Raw genomic sequence first — 16147 nt, 5'->3', positions numbered from 1 at the left:
AGAGATGGGGAATAAGTATTTGTTAAATGATGTAAAAGAAAATCAGTTGTGAGGTTAAAATAGACATATTTTATTCCTTTCTGTGTCAGACTGTCAGTGCTATGTTGTCAGAACAAGTTTCTGAAGGAAATGTTTTAGATGGCTTGCCTTACACAGTTAATTGCTATCATAAATTTGAACTGCTAGAATAATGCAGCAGTTCATGTACCACTAAGCTTCACAATTTTATGACAGGCAGGGGGAAGAATACGATCTTCTTTCTGGGAACAAAAAAAAAAGAAAAAAAAAAAAAAAAGATGAGCGCTCCTCTGTTCTGCCTGTCTTCCTGGAGATGTCTGTTGCAGACAAGTAGCTTACAACTTCCAGCCTCCTGACAAACCTCATTTGTCATGTGATGGAGTGCCTGAAATACTCCACTTGTGGCAGACAAAACAGTGGCGCCAAGTCAATGGCCAAAGTAATCAATAATGGTTTTGGTAAAAGGCAAAAGCCTGTCTGATGGGAGAAATCAGTGGTTTTAGTTTCTAATTGCTGTTGAAGTCATGTCACAAGGAATGCTGTTTATCTCTTTGAACAAAGCTGGACTTGTGCTAACCTTAAATGCATTTTTATTGGGTTTCTGGGGAGCTTAACCTTCCTATAGACTGACGTTTATCTTTTCTCTTATCAGTGCAGAATGACAGAAACTTAAATCCAAAAGTGGTTTTACAATCTGATGCGAAATGTGAAATATAAAAGAGCAATCTACCATAATGTAGCTTGACAACTAAAATCACTTTCTTCTATAAGTATGTCGTTTCTTATAGATATGTGTTATGTTTGACTTTATTTATTCCTGCTTGCTCTACATTCTCAGGGGGTACATGGTCTTTAAAGATTTTTTCATCTTCTTAGTCTATCCTGCACATCTGCTTTTTAATCTGTCGTATTGTTCTTATTGTTTGTGCAAAAATTAATTATAATAACAACAGAATTTATCTTAGGCACTCTAAAAATGGTAACTTATTCAATCACAAAATGCATTTAAAAATTTGTGGTACAACTAGTTTGACTGTGCAATACATTGCGTTGTTGTGTGGGGGGAAAAAAAAATTCTTATATGGATAAATTAAATGAGATACCAGTAGCGATCATGGATTTTCCTAGAAGTGAAGCCCTGGAATCACACAAATCTCATAACACTGGGTCTGATCTGATTGCAGCTTCTCGATATTTCTTCTTATAAGTCTTATTCCCAATTAGACAACCCACAATGTCAGTGAAGCTTGTATTTACAAAAACAAACTATAACATCTTCTGGCTTCTTGTTTCAGACATGCAGTCCGAAGACCTAAGTCGCTATTCTAATATTTGTCCACTAGGTGGCGACAAACATCAAGCTAAATCCAAGTGCCACAGAGAATAACTGGGTTCATATTTAGATATTGAAGGTTAGTTGTTGTACTAGAGCTACATGACTCGCAATCTAGCAAATTTCTTTACGTCAATATCTGGGCATAAACTTAACAGGTGCCAGGTATTGAGCACAGTGGATTACCTTTAGGACTTTTGTCCCTTTTCGCTTTCCTTAGTCATCCACCGGCAGAAAAGTTTTTGCTTGATGAGCAACGTGCTGAGCTAAAAATGATTACTTCTTAAAGGTAAGAGCATTTTGGTGAATTTTATGAAAAGCAGCTGACACCGAAAAAAATACAAATACGTGTGTGTCGCTTTTGTTCCAATTAGTTTTTCTGTTGTTGTCTCATTAAAAAAAAAAAAAAAAAAAAAGCTGAAATCATCCGGGAGTGTTCACATTCCGTCTCCATGGTAACAATAGGGAATGACCTCCTAACATAAAACCAAAGCGTTCAGACAGTTTTATGTCAAAATGATAGTGGCTATGAGTCGAAGCCATTTATTCTAACGACACACACACACACACACACACACACACACACACACACAAACTGGACGGCAGTGATGTTCGATTAATAACCTCTTTTTAGTTGTTCTCATTTTATCATACAATGTTTACTACTAGCTAGCTCAAGCTGTTGTTGGCATTACCATGTTGTGTACTCTGCTAAAAAGACATTTTTAAGACGCAATAAATAAATAAATAAAACACTTAAACGCCTCCAGAATATTTCCACAAGGTGTTAAAAGTTACTTCACATTTCAATGTCTCCTCAGAGTTTTTGAATACCTACATTATTTTTGTCCATTCGTAAAAATGATCATTAGCGCTAGTGGGACAGTGACTGCGGCGCATTGCAGGTCTTATTTATGGACTGTGTTTTCCTCCAAGTTACATTTGGAAGTGAATTTGATTTGCTCTTGTTTCTGCAGTGGCCTAAATTTTTTTACAATTTTTTTTTCACCCGTCTCTTCTCCTCGCTTCCCAAGGCTGAGCCCAGCAAGGGCAGAGATTAGCTTTAACCAGGATTAAACCAATGAGGAAAATTTGAATTTGTTGGCCCTTATCTTCTAGCAACATGTGGAGTGCCCTAAGCGAATGGCAGAATTTGATCTTTTGCTTCCCAATAGCAAAAAGCATGTGTTTCTCTCCCCCCACCACCCAATAGACACTTATCATACTTGACCGTTGAAGACAGGGGGTCGGGGGGACTTTTAAATGGTTTGTTTATGAGGAAACAACATGCACTTGTTTGCTGCATCAGAATTACAGCTTAACCCCTTGACATCCTTCTAATAGAGCCTAAAAACAGTGCAGTGGGGCTATTTGTCTGAGAAGTTAGTTGATTACACAACTGAAAGGCTAAGAAATGACCAAAATGTATATTTTTATTTGCTGAGTTTTTAATTAGACATGCCTACCATATAGTTTAAAACATTTGGATACAGGTATATACTGTAGTGCTTTGCAACCTGTTCTCATACCTTCGACTTTGTTTTATATTTTGCCGCTTTACAGTCACAAACGTTCCGCTATTTTATTGGGTTTTAACTTGAAATAAGGTAGTATAGTTGTTAAGTAGAAGGAATAGCATCCATCCGTCCATCCATCCACTGTTCCAGGAGGGAACCCCAGACATCCAAACAAGGAAAAAAAGTTGACTTGAAACTCCTGCATAGATCTATTTGTATTTTCCATTTTTATGCTTTTTTTCACCAGTACTCATTACCAAAACACTGATATGGCAGAGACTGGTTGGATGATTTCTTAAAATCCAGTGCAAACAGCTGCCCTCCAAAGTCATATAATTTGTAGGCAGTATCTACAAATTACTGTATTTCACTAATCTCAGTAAAAATATGGTTGTTCCATGAAGGCCTCTGGTTTGTTAGGGACTGCGCCGAGGAACACAGCAGCAAAGTCAGTAATATAGTTGTGGAGAAGCTAAACCAGGGTCAGGTTTTAAAGGATAGAGCCAAGTTTTGAATAACTTATGAACCAATTTTTAATCCATGATCTCAAAATTTAATGAATATAACATAACTCCAAACTGCTCACCAGAAAGAAAATGCTGGGCAAGAAAAGCATTAATCAGAAAAGCAGCGTAGAGGCCCAAGGAGATTAAAGATCTACTGCTCAGGTTGATGAATCTGACAGCAGGATAACTGTTATATTTGCACCACAAATCTGGTCTTTTTTTTTTAAATGACAGAAGAGAACAAAATTACACTTCAACGCTTGAAAGTGTGCAGAAAAATTAACACTTCGCCTAACACCAAACCTTCTCCATGGTTGAAGACAGTATTGACGGCCATGGTTTTATTCAGAAGGGACTGAAGAAGCTGATTAGATCCTGAAATAAAACCTGTTAGAGGTTGAAAAAGAACTGAGAGTGGTATGAATAATGCTACATTACAGAATGACAATATTTTTCTGATTTTATCTTCAAGAAACTCCTCTATTGTTTCTCAGCTGTCAATTACAATATACTTCTACAGCTCTTTAGTGAGTCAGTTGGCAGCTTTAATGCCTTAATCCTGATGTGTTATTCGTATATCATATTTAGCCCACAAGCTCTGATAATCTTGCTGCATAATATTAGGTTTCCCTCCAGAACTTATTGAAGTAGATGGGACATTTGCATTCTAAACATGCAATTTCTTGCCTCATCAGGTAACGTAATTCCACGCTTCATTAGGACTGTGAAGTTTATCATTAGTCATAAAAGCCAAGCTGTCAATAAATGATTAAGTTTCACATGAGTCAAATATAATATTAGAGCTTGAGTAAAATAGATAATAGTGCATATTTTGATTACATTTGCAGCAATTTAGTTTTTGTTTGATTTTCCAGGATATATTTTTGCAGCTTTGTGTTACAACAGGAAAATATTATACAGCTTTAATCCTCACGGTCTTCATTGGATGCAAACGTCAAAACAATAATTTAAATGTATCTTATGCAAAGAGTAACTGATTTTTAACTGCCTTTGTAATGTATATCTTACCTGTGGTCTTGCATACCTCAACAGATTAATTCAGTGTTGATCCTTTAGTACAAAGTATCACACAACAAAACAGGAAAGATTTTATTCAACAAATAATAAAAAGTAAATTTTTTCAGAAATACAAATAAACACTCATAAAAACAAAATCACAGAAATACATTTGTTGTGACATTTTGATTTCATTGGGACCAACCATCATAACATTTGTCAAAGAGCGGGTTTTATGTGAAATCAACTCTATATCATGTTATAATGTTATTTCCGCATCAAAAACATTCCTGGAGTCTTACTTTGATTCTTTCACGCATGTTTGAGGAATCCTTGAATCTCCTGTAGCAGCCATTAGGAGGTGCCTAAACGCTTGCTCCCACAAAGTTCCTTTCAGCTGTACTATCCAGTTAAGTTTCCGCCCCAGAGACCACCCGTCCCCTGTACCTTCCTCACCAAGGTGTCCCGAATTAACAGGAAGCTTCTCATACAAAATACTTTGCACTTTCACATTACAAAGAACGGCTATCAACGGCATAATGGCTGAATTGTAATGTCATGTTGAAAGAAGGAGCTTCTTGAAGAGACAAAAGCCTAATTTTAAGGCGTCAAATTTCTTTTGAGTTACAGGTGATATATATGGAGCATTTCTGTAACAACTGAAGACACAATAGTTACTTGACACGATCTGCCTCGAAAGTCCATTGTATTTAGCTACAAAATGTTGTAAAATTTGTCAAAGCGCATAAATCCTATTTTGTTCTGAACCCTGTAAATGCATCAGATTTCCTACAAGAACCATACTCTATGGCCTCGCTCCCATATGGGGCATAGCTATCTTATGTGGTGTGCACTCTACAACAATCCATTGGCAATGAGAAATGTATGGTTTGACTTTGGCTTTTAGAGTCTCTATTGCAGTCATTGTGTGCATGTTCAGTTTGTGCTAATAAAAGAAAGGTGGAAATTTCTCCCTTAAATGATGGAGAGGTAAGGGAAGTATGGACTTGACCTGTGATGCTCTGTCGTCTCTAATTACTTCCTGTTGAAACTGGAGATGAGGTGAACACAGTGTGAAAGGTTGACGGCAGTGTGGTGTGTACTCGTGTTTACTTGTCTCTAATTGTGAGTGAGAGTGAAGACAAACTATTGTGGTTTGAATGTTTTACTAATCTTTGTCATCTATGTCATCCATATATGACCTAGTTCTGTATTTTTTTAAAATAGGTTCATTTTCTTTTTACATAAATGATAGAAAGAAAGGGCACACAAAGTATTTGGCAGTGCTGACTTAATGAAGTGAAACAGGGTCCTTGGATTTGGTCCTTTGGGGAGTGTTTTAAATCTCACAATATGAGTACAAAGTGCATTCTTAATGGGAAGCATTTAGGTCCACATGTGGCACTGGGGCATAGTTCTTAACCATGACTGCTGAGTGGTCTGAATCCCAGTTGTACATTTAGCAATCTGGTCATGCTCTATTGTTGCATTTTGTTGTTAATGAAGAACAAAGAACATCGAGTCTTTGTTCTTCTTTAACAATTCTTTAGTGTTTCTTTTAACTCAGGTTCTTCTAACTTTACTTTAATAGTGTTCTTTATAGATAATAGTTCACTGGATTTCTGTCTTTTACTCCAAATCATGACGTATAGAATAAAAATAGCTGTTTTGGTCGGTATAATTTTTAGATTATGGTTAGGTGTAAGCTTCCTTGCAAATGTCGCAAGTTCATGGTGATATTATACACAAGAACAACAAAAAAGCTAATTAAGTGATTAGTTTTGCAATTTTAACCTGTAGATTGAGCTGTGTCTACTGGGAGACAGGTCTGAAGATTGCAGCTCGGCATTCGAGACTTAAAGCAATTTGTGACCCCTTTTAACGTCCAACTTCTCACCCTAAGTTGACCTTGGTGTCCCATTTCCTTTGCATCAGAGATTAGAGGGACAAGGATCAGGAACCTCTGCCTCAGAAGATACCTTAGACACACAAGACCCTGTTGCAGTCACTTCGGTTTCTCAGTGATACACTCATCACATGCCTCTGTCTTCCACAAATGAGCTCTGATTGAGATGATTGGAATTTCCAGAGGCTGTCACAATCATTTTGATTGGAAAATAGACATAAAATAATGGGAGAGACAGGCCTGTTATGAGAGCCCTGTCAGGGCTAAAATAATGCATCGGAGTGAGGAGGTTAAAGACACTGCTTCCTTGTTAATAATTAATTGCTGTGCGTGTGGTGGATCCACTTCATCGCTCCTAGTCGTCACTTGATAATTGCTTTACATTTAATTTGGCTTCAGAGACTGTTTTTCAAGCTGACTAAATTGTGCTTAAAGTGAATGTAGGCTTAAGCAGAGGCAACATTCAGGTTTTCAGAGAAATGAAGACTAAAGATGGTATTTCTTGTATGTTGTCCTGTCATGCTGGGCAACCTGACAGGATAACGTGTTGTCTTTTGGTTAAATTTGAAAACACAATTATTTAAACAATTATTTATTGTTTGGAAAAATATTGAATTTAGTGTTTTGAACATAACATTTTACTTAATACCTTCTTGTTTTTTTAATGTAGGATATAAGCAGATGTTATTAAGGAAGGCATGAAGCATCGGTCGACAGTGACCTCTGGTGCTACATCTAACAGGGATGTTCCTGTTATACGCCTCCAATCGGATTCAGAACTATGGGTGAGAAAAGTTTCTGTTTAAAAGTTAATGACATGGTAAAAGCTGCATGATATCTGGAAAAAATGTGACATGTTATATTGTTGGGCACATTGCAATGTCAATATGATTTGTGATAATTAATCCGATATGAAATTTATAGTGTCGAAGCCTTTGTGCTTTGAGACCTTTGCAAACATAAACCTTTGATAACTGCGAGTTTAACCAGGTACTGAAAGAAAATTAAATTAGTTATTTTAATTTCAGAAAAATCTTATTATTGAAAACTAGAATCTGTCTGCAGCTGCTGCAATGTATTTTCTTTTTGACTTTTACAGAATATCTTATTTTGCTGCATTAAACAATAAATATTACTAATATTACTGGTTATTCAGTGCATGAATGTTTGGCATGAAAAAGGAATATTTATTATGAGCGTATTCGTTTTTACAATACTGATATTTCATGCACTGATACTGCAAAGATGATACATGTGTGTCATATTGTGTAGCTCTAATGGTTATGTGTATTTGTGTCAATGAAACAATTAACTCAAATTGCTCCAGAAGAAGTTCAATCTCTACTTTCTTTTGCCGAGGCCGCTTTCTTTGGGGAATTTGACCGTTCTGTTTGCCACATGCAAAGCAGCCAGTGCTCAGTCTTGCATGAACACAGATAATAATCAAGTTAATTAGACCTGAGATTGAATGAACTGCAGCAGCAACTTAATCATTTGTGAGTTGATTAAAAATACTATATTCTGCAGCTCAAGAGACTAGAAATCTGGCATGTGTTTTTTTTTTTGAATCACCTCAAATTAGGCCATGTATCAAAGTTAAGGTGAAAGTGTTTGGTTTGCAGAGTGCTAATCACAGACTGAACTATTTGACAGTTTGCTACAAATGCTTTAATGTTTTCCTTTTTTCTTTATTCCACTCAGAAAATTTATGAATTTGGAAAGACACTGGGTCAAGGAAGTTTTGGAATTGTTTATGAAGCCACTCACATCGCGACACAAACAAAATGGGCGATAAAGGAGGTTCGCAAACCAGCGGTGAGCCCTGCTTTTTCTGATCAAAAAGCTACACCTGTTAGAGAAGCCCATGTAACAAGAGCAATCAATTTTTCTATACTTTTTTATTCTACCACAACTTTTGTCACAGGCAGGAAGTTCAAAGTTTAAGATGTTGGATAACGAAATAAACCTCCTCAAGCAAGTAGACCATGCTCACATAATACATCTCGAAGTAACCTACAATACACCTACGGTAATAATTGCTTGTCCTTGGGTCTCGATCGCAACATAGATTCTCGTCAAACGTACAATTGATAATACTTATCTTTTGCTACTAAGTCTTTCTGGAATGAAGTGACTTTGTTTTCCATTTTGTTCCCAGAAGATTTGTCTGGTCACTGAGCTCTGCAGAGGAGGCACCCTGAAGCAGCAGCTCCATCAAAAAAAATTCTTCACAGAGGATGAAACGAGAAAAATTATATATTGTTTAGCGGATGCAGTCGTCTACCTTCACAAAAGAGGTGATGTATATTTAGAAGACTGACCGAAGTGTGTGAATATACATAGTTTATGGACAAGGCTTAGACAGATAATGTAATAGACACAAAATGCAAAGTGTGATTTCATTATGCCATTTGTTTAGTTGGTTTTTTTATATTTGAAAACCACCAGAAATATAAGAAACCAGTCCTTATGGCAAACAATAATAATCAGTTAAATATTAAATACAGTAGTTGAGAAGGCTAAGATGGTTCTATGAAGGCAGTGAGCTCTAACAACATATTTTAAAGAAAATAAATTATAAGAATAATAAATTATTATTTTAATTAATGAAAATGTTCTGCTTCTGTCTACATGTAGAGATTATGTTAAGAAAGGATTGAGAATTAGAGTCTTTAGCCATGTTGCATAATATTGCAAAAAGAAAAGAAAATGTTTTACCTTATGATTAAATCTTTGCGTTGTTGTAAGTGACCTCTTGCTATTCTCCTGATCCCTGTTCCTTGTCTGCATGGCTGACTTTTCACACCTTCACTGATATTTGTACTTGTGTTGTTTGGTAGCTTTGAACCAAATTCTTTATTTGTAAATGACTTCTCAAAGTTTTGCATATTCTGAAGTGTCGATTTGGTTTTCTCTGATTTTTAAACTAAGCCAGAACTGGTCACAACTACCTCCTTTGTATGAAAAATATTGTTCTCATTCACTAACTTTATAAATAATACATTTTCACATACACCAATTAAAGTGTAGCCGTCTCGAAGCAATTTAGAAAGTGGTAAAAAATATTCAACAGAACACCAACAAGTGATTATATATTTTTTATTTTTTACATGTTTTTTGTATTTATTATTCATGCTGAGTATTTGCATCAGAGTGGTACAATAAATAAATCAGGTTAACATTTAATAAAAAGAGGTTTCTTCTTTCTAATCTTTAGTTTTTCTTTGCAGATATAGTGCACCGGGACCTGAAACTTGAAAACATTCTTGTGAAGAATTCTCCTGATGAAAAAGACTGTTTTGACATTAAGGTAAAGTTGCGACATAAACATGTAATTAAATGTTTCATCACACGGTTTCCTTTCTCTCCGCAAATTTAAAGAAAGCCTCATTAGGACCCATTTTATTTAATTAATCTTGATATCAGTAAAGGCCTGATTTAATGTCTTTTTTGACACCCATATTCTCACAAAGATTAAGTTGTTTCCCAGCACATAATCGTCAAATTACATTATTTTGTCTGAACTCATAAAACATACAGTTGATAGCGGAGGCATAGATGGTGGTTTCTTAGTCTATTTTTTCTACTCAAGTACATAATTATAAACTCATTAAGAATAGGAAGTGTGTCTGAGTGTATTTTATTGATAAGTTCTGCATGCTGTAGTACCAAAACAGGAGACCTGAGACATTTATTGAAATACCTTTTTCTTAAGTGCTGTTGTGCACCTAGGTGGCAGACTTCGGACTGTCAGTGAAGGCAGACGGTGTTGGGATTAGGAAGGTATTGACGGAGGCCTGTGGGACTCTTCTCTATATGGGTATCCTCTCTATAAGTAATATTTACCATATTATGCTCAATAAATTAAGTTGAATATATACAACCACTGCAAAGTGTAATTTCATTATGCCTTTTTACAAAGTTGTAAAACAAAGTCAGTTTTTTTATTTGCATGTTTATGGCTATTTGCAAGTACATATGTGTAATGTATCAACAAGTCCTCTGACTTATTGATAAATTGGCTCAAAATAATTTTTCTTTGGATTCCCACGTATTTATGCCCAGAAAGGACTTACGGGAGTTGTTTGCCTCCTTCATAAACTTAAGTTGTAGGCTTTGAACTTTGTAATCATTTATTAATAGTGTTACAGCACACATTAGTCTGACTGTGAATGTAAAAGTGTAAAAGATAAAACACTAACATTTTGAAGGAAAACAAAGAGACGTCAGACAAAATGTACAAATTTCAGCACATTCCAGTGGATGCACTGGATTTCATCTGATTGTCAAATTCTGTAATTCTGTTGTAGTTTCACCACATCACAGTGGATTTTCAGACATCTAGAACTACAGCTTTGTATGTTTTCTAGAAGCAGCTTCAAAGCATTATTACTACTGAGAAGTTTTTTTTTTACGTGTATGTTTTGGTCCCAAGGTTTCTGTAACTGAAAAAAAAAGCCATTCGTGTGTGATTTTCAGCCCCTGAAATGATGAGTGGCCGCGGTTACAGCCATTGGTGTGATGTTTGGAGCATCGGAGTCATTATGTTTATGCTGTAAGTAGGCGCACTTCAACAACTTCCTAATCATCTTGAATTAGAAGTAGCCATGACTGAAATATGTCTCCATGTAGGCTTTGTGGAGAGCCTCCATTTCATTCCAAATCAAAGGACAGACTGCTCAAGAAAATTATGCGCAAGGAAGTACAATTTACTCAACCCACTTGGGCCACAGTTAGTGATGGAGGTGAAACTTTTTCTTAAATCTCACTGTTAACAAAGATTAAACAGTACCTACTTTAGCCAACTGGTTTCTGTCTCAACAGGAAAATATGTCCTGACTTGCCTTCTAAAGCCTGACCCTGCTTATCGCATGTCTGCTCATCAATTGCTAGAACATCCCTGGATTACAGTAGGGCACCGGCTCCTCTTCTGCATTTCTGAACTTTAAGTGACCGACACAAAGAGGTCTTATGGGAGACTTTTCCAACAGGGTGATACAACTGTGCCTTTGGGCCCAAACAACGTGTTGGAGATGATGCATCACTGTATGGAAAACGAAGAAGGTAATAATGAAGATGAATTCAAGTGTTGTTCTTTCCAAGCTATGATCAAAATCTTCCAGTAACTGACATTAAGTAAATGTTGTTGAATGGAACAGAATGGACAAAACATGCATATCGGTGTGTTTTTAGTGGGTGGAAGATGAAATAATCCTGGAGGACAATTAATTTTGAAGGCTTCATAAGTGTTAAGCAATCGGCAGAGCAGAAATTCTCAAATTCATAATCAGAAATTTCAGTCATAATCCTAAGCCTTTAAGGCTTTAATAATATGAACAATTCTGTTAGTGTTAGACAGAGTTGAATTAGATTCTTCTGTGGATTTGTATTTTTCCTTTTTTCTTAAAAATAAAAACGATTAAAAACTTGAAAACTCTCATAGCAAAAATTGTGACTGATTTGCTTTGCTATACTTGCAGTTAAAAAGCTGACCTTACTACTTGCTCAAATAAAATATGAAACGTAACTGTCATAAATATACAGGAAACTTGTATGTTCTCAAATAAATTGGTATGAAAATTACACTGTAAAAACACAAAAATTATGAGTATTTCTGGTCTAGTTTCCAGTGCAGATATCTCAGTACACTTGAGATAAGAGAAAACTAATTTACAATAAACTTTCTATCTAGACATAGGAGTTTGTTTGAAGTCAGTAATTTCTTCATATTTATAAAATGAGCTAGTTCCTCTGGTTAGATTATGTCACTTATATAATTTGCTGGTGGAACAATATTATTACTTTTGGTCAATATTAACAATTCATCCTTAATATTTATTTACTGAAAACAAGCTCATACAGTTTATCTTGCTGCAAAGTTACTTACAAGTCAGTTTTGTTTAATTTCAAGTGTAGTAAGATATTTTTCACTAAAAACTAGACCAAAAATACTTGATAAGATTTTGTATTTTTGCAGTGTAGGTGACCTATTGCTGATTAATATCTTTTTCAGAAGAAGAAAGTGAGACTGAGAATGAGTTTGTGTCCACCTCTACGGAGGACGAGCCATGCCTGGACATTATCTACTTCCCCTTAAAGAAAGACACCGTTTGTGAGTCCAGAAAGGTTGCAAAAGGAAAGGTTTCCCCTGAGAGAAGCATCACCAGACCATCCACATCTGCCAAGCCGGTACTGTTTGTCTGTTTAACACAACTCTGCAACACTGTCCATCTAAGAAACCTCTCATGGGTTCAAGAGCTGTTTGTGATAGCCAATGTTGTTTCTGTTGTCGTATATGGTGCTTTGCAAAGTATTTATACCTCTTGTACTCTTTTAGATTAGATCTGGGATTTTATGTGATGTTTTTCTTTCCAAGCTATGGAAAGAACAACAACAGTAGTGGATATTTGCAAAGTGAAAGAAAAATTATACCTTTTTTTAACTAATACTGGAAAATGTTTATAGAGAACAAAACTATTTTTCAGATACCCTTGTACCGGTTTTGCTGGTATTTGGACTTATTATTGTCCAATTTGTGCAGCTCACTCTCTCTGATTAATGCTTGTCTTTATAGTTTAGATGCACAGTTATGATTTTGTAGGCTTACACCAGGGGCATACTCTTTCCATTTTTAGATGATCGGAATGAGTAGCATTTCAAAACTTTAGATCTCATTCTAAAACCTAGCCCTGCTTTAAAGTTCTCTGCAACTTTATCCTAGCTCTCCAGGATGCAGTTTGTTCACTAATGTTCTCTAGCAAAGCTTTTAGGGCTTCACAAAATACCTCTGCATCTACTGAGACTCAATTTTGCTGTGGTTGGCTGTATTCACTAAGAAAGTGAATAGAGCTTCTTAGTTGCCCCTGAATTTTTTAGGGGTTTACCTATGATGGGGGATAAACAACTAAATGCAAGAGTTCTTATATTGGTTAAAAATGTTTGAAAGCCTACTGCCACATCGAAATAAATGTATTTTAATGTTTGTATGATGTTAAAATCCATCCATTCATCCATGGTGGGTCACAGACACACACACACAACAAAAATAACATGCACACTCACATCTAAGGAACATTTAGAGAGACCAACTAGCAGTCAAGTTTTGTACTTTGGGCAGACAAACACATGGAAGGGCAGAACGTGTAAACTCTATATAGAAAGACCCCGAGCCGAGAGTCAAACCCAGCCAACAGAGCTAACAGTTGCTCCTCACTTGGCAGCCCTGGATGTCAGCATGTCGAAGGGATATGAATACTTTTGTGAGGCATTATAATTTACCCTGACAGCTCTGAGACAACAGCACTGCCACACACTGCAAAGGTTTTTGAACTGCCAGATCCTTTCAGTTCAATTTCTATTTAAGTCTTCATTGTTAGATTTTTATGATGTCACATATTTGATTTTTAGCTTGAAAGTGCCAATATCTTCTGATATGTAGCTGTCCTCATTTGCTTTATTCTTTCATACTGCATTTAACACCGAATCACCACTAGATGGTGCCAGATTTTCCTCTTAAAAAGATGGTGTTAAAAGTCGAGACTTGGTTGTTTTATGTTGATGTCTGAGCTGTCTGACATGAATATGCATCTGATTTTTACAGCTTCTTGGTAGAAAAAGTTCAGCCCTGCTGAGTACAATATCGGAAAAGTCTGCAGACAAGACGGATACAGGACCGAAGTCGACCACTCTCTCAGCAAAGTCAGAGAAGGGACATTCATCTAGCCGTAAAACTGAAACATCTCTGTCACATGGCAAAGCAAAAAAACAACACAGAAAAAAGAAAAAAAAAAGGGACAAATCCAGTTCATCAGAGCAAAAAAACAAAACGAAAGATAAAAAAGAAATAAAGGGGAAAAAATGAGTCGAATCAATCATATGAGAAAACGTAGAAGGGAATTGTAATGTTTTGATCATTTTAATATTTATGAATTTCTGTTTTTTTATTATTGGTTTTAGCAGATGTGGCACTACCACAAGTGTGCTGGCTGGGGAGGAAGCAGGGGCTGTAGTGTCAAAGGAATGGGCCTCACATGTAGTGTGACAATAGTTCAACATGCCCAAAACCATTGATTGCACTTTGCCTAAGCAGTGCTACCTTGTGCCAATATGAAGGCCCTACTCTGAGTTGTTTTCCAGCTAGACAAACTAAAATCATCAGACAGGTAAAACATGTTTTTTGTTTTGTTTTGTTTTTTAAGAGAAGTTAACAGAATGAATACTTTCTTATCAGGGTCTACCGATAAAGTTACCTTACAGAAAGATAGATTCAGTGAAAAAAAGTTTCCTTGAAAACTTGCACAAAGTGAATGCAGTAGTCATCTGTTTATTGCTGCTAGCAAATAATATAAATGTTATCTTTTTACTTTTACTCTCTGCTAATATTTTTCTTTTTGCATTGTATTCTTATCTTCTTTCACTGCTACATGTACAGATAGGGAATAAAAAGATTGAAATGAATCAAAGCTGAAACAGATTTGGCACTGGGCTAAATGTAGTGTGTGAATTTTATTTTACATTTGTGCATGCTACTGTGGCACATGTACGCATCCAGGGTTTGATTTGTGTTTTAAGAATTACATATTTAACTGATGCTAGTTCTGAGACACTAAAACAGAATACAAACGATTAGTTTGGATATCATTTCACAACACCGAACTACGCAAAAGGGATTTTGCTCCCTTTGTGCTCTGACCTCTCAATCCCAAAGCATTGCATATGCAGTGACTGCACCCACTCAGTGTCAAAACAGAGAAACTGTCACACAGGCTGGTTACGCTCCATCTAAATGCAGAGGATTGGGACTGAGGGCAGCCACGGGTCTAATCTCGTTTGGAGGCCACTGAAAGCAGCAGCAGCTACTTTGAGGGCACTGCCATTCAAGCACAGGTTTTTTTTTCCCCCCGCTGTAGAGAGAATAATCCCCAGCACAGATACAACATTAACGTATCCAAGCATAACACACAGAGGGTGAATTTCAAATCCACCCATTTGCATCTTGAAGTGAATGAGTGCCAACAATGGGCCCGTGTTCCTCCACAGGCTTTATGTTTTAGTGCATATGTGAGAATGTCCACAATCGCTTGTGTTAGGACACAAGCGATTGTTGATAAAAGCTGCTTGCCAAAAAAAAAAAAAAGGGACTGCTCTGCTACTGCAGAATTACTGACACGCTGAATGTCTCTGGTTTACTCAGATTGCTATAAAACAGCAGATGGAGCTGTAGTTAGTTGCTGAATTCATTAATTTGAGCTGTACCTAAAGCTACCTAATTTTCAGCATGAGGATGTGTAATTAGAATTGAGTGCTTGAGCCACTGCCCATTAAAAAATGTGATTTCCATGTAATCTGTCTCTAATTAATATGTTGTATGCTTACACCTCGACGGTCCATGTAGCTAAAATAAAATTGTTAAGACGTGACTCCTGTCGAGTGCTGTCTTGTAATTTTGTTTTTAAATAATTTGAGAATATAACAAAAAGCACACAAATGATGATTTGTGTAGTTAGTTAAACATACTTCACATTTACATAAAATCTATTTACATAGTTGCTTGTTGGGCCAATTGTGTTCTAGTGGAGATGGCATTTCTCCACATGCTCACCATTTTCTTATTCTATATTAATTCTTTTCAAAGCAAAATGTCCATACAACAAATCCAAACAATACTTGTGTGTATGTGTGTGTTAGGGTTGGGTAAACATGATAAGGGGACATTTTAGCTTTTCTGTGCTAACTTCAAAATTGTAAAGATTCAAAAATCTGTCTGCGCATATTGACGCAGGTAAACATTAGCTTCCAGCTGTTTGGTTCCTCAGTGTGGCAAAACAACAACAGAGGTGGGCGATAACAA

At 36.3% G+C, this 16147-nt stretch overlaps 1 protein-coding gene across 2 annotated transcripts; it reads left to right on the top strand.

Annotated features, from left to right (window-relative positions):
* Positions 1-1411: 1411 nt before the first annotated feature.
* stk33 (serine/threonine kinase 33) lies at positions 1412-15716 on the top strand. Of its 2 annotated transcripts, none has more exons than XM_055036429.1 (13): positions 1412-1640; positions 6968-7082; positions 7999-8112; positions 8222-8326; positions 8459-8594; positions 9528-9607; positions 10030-10117; positions 10777-10852; positions 10930-11042; positions 11122-11207; positions 11289-11361; positions 12311-12486; positions 13898-15716. In XM_055036429.1, exons 2-13 carry the CDS (start codon positions 6996-6998, stop codon positions 14156-14158), a joined length of 1395 nt encoding a protein of 464 aa, XP_054892404.1. In that variant the 5' UTR covers positions 1412-1640; positions 6968-6995; the 3' UTR covers positions 14159-15716. The 2 variants fall into 2 exon arrangements, with proteins under 2 accessions (XP_054892404.1, XP_054892403.1); XM_055036428.1 differs by having other exon boundaries at positions 8456-8594.
* The last annotated feature ends 431 nt before the right edge of the window (positions 15717-16147 follow it).

Source organism: Poeciliopsis prolifica, unplaced genomic scaffold, assembly GCF_027474105.1.
Source record: "Poeciliopsis prolifica strain line A6 unplaced genomic scaffold, Auburn_PproV2 SCAFFOLD011, whole genome shotgun sequence".
Classification (NCBI taxonomy): domain Eukaryota; kingdom Metazoa; phylum Chordata; class Actinopteri; order Cyprinodontiformes; family Poeciliidae; genus Poeciliopsis; species Poeciliopsis prolifica.
Note: the sequence above shows the minus strand (reverse complement) of the source record. Positions and strands in the feature narration are given on the sequence as shown.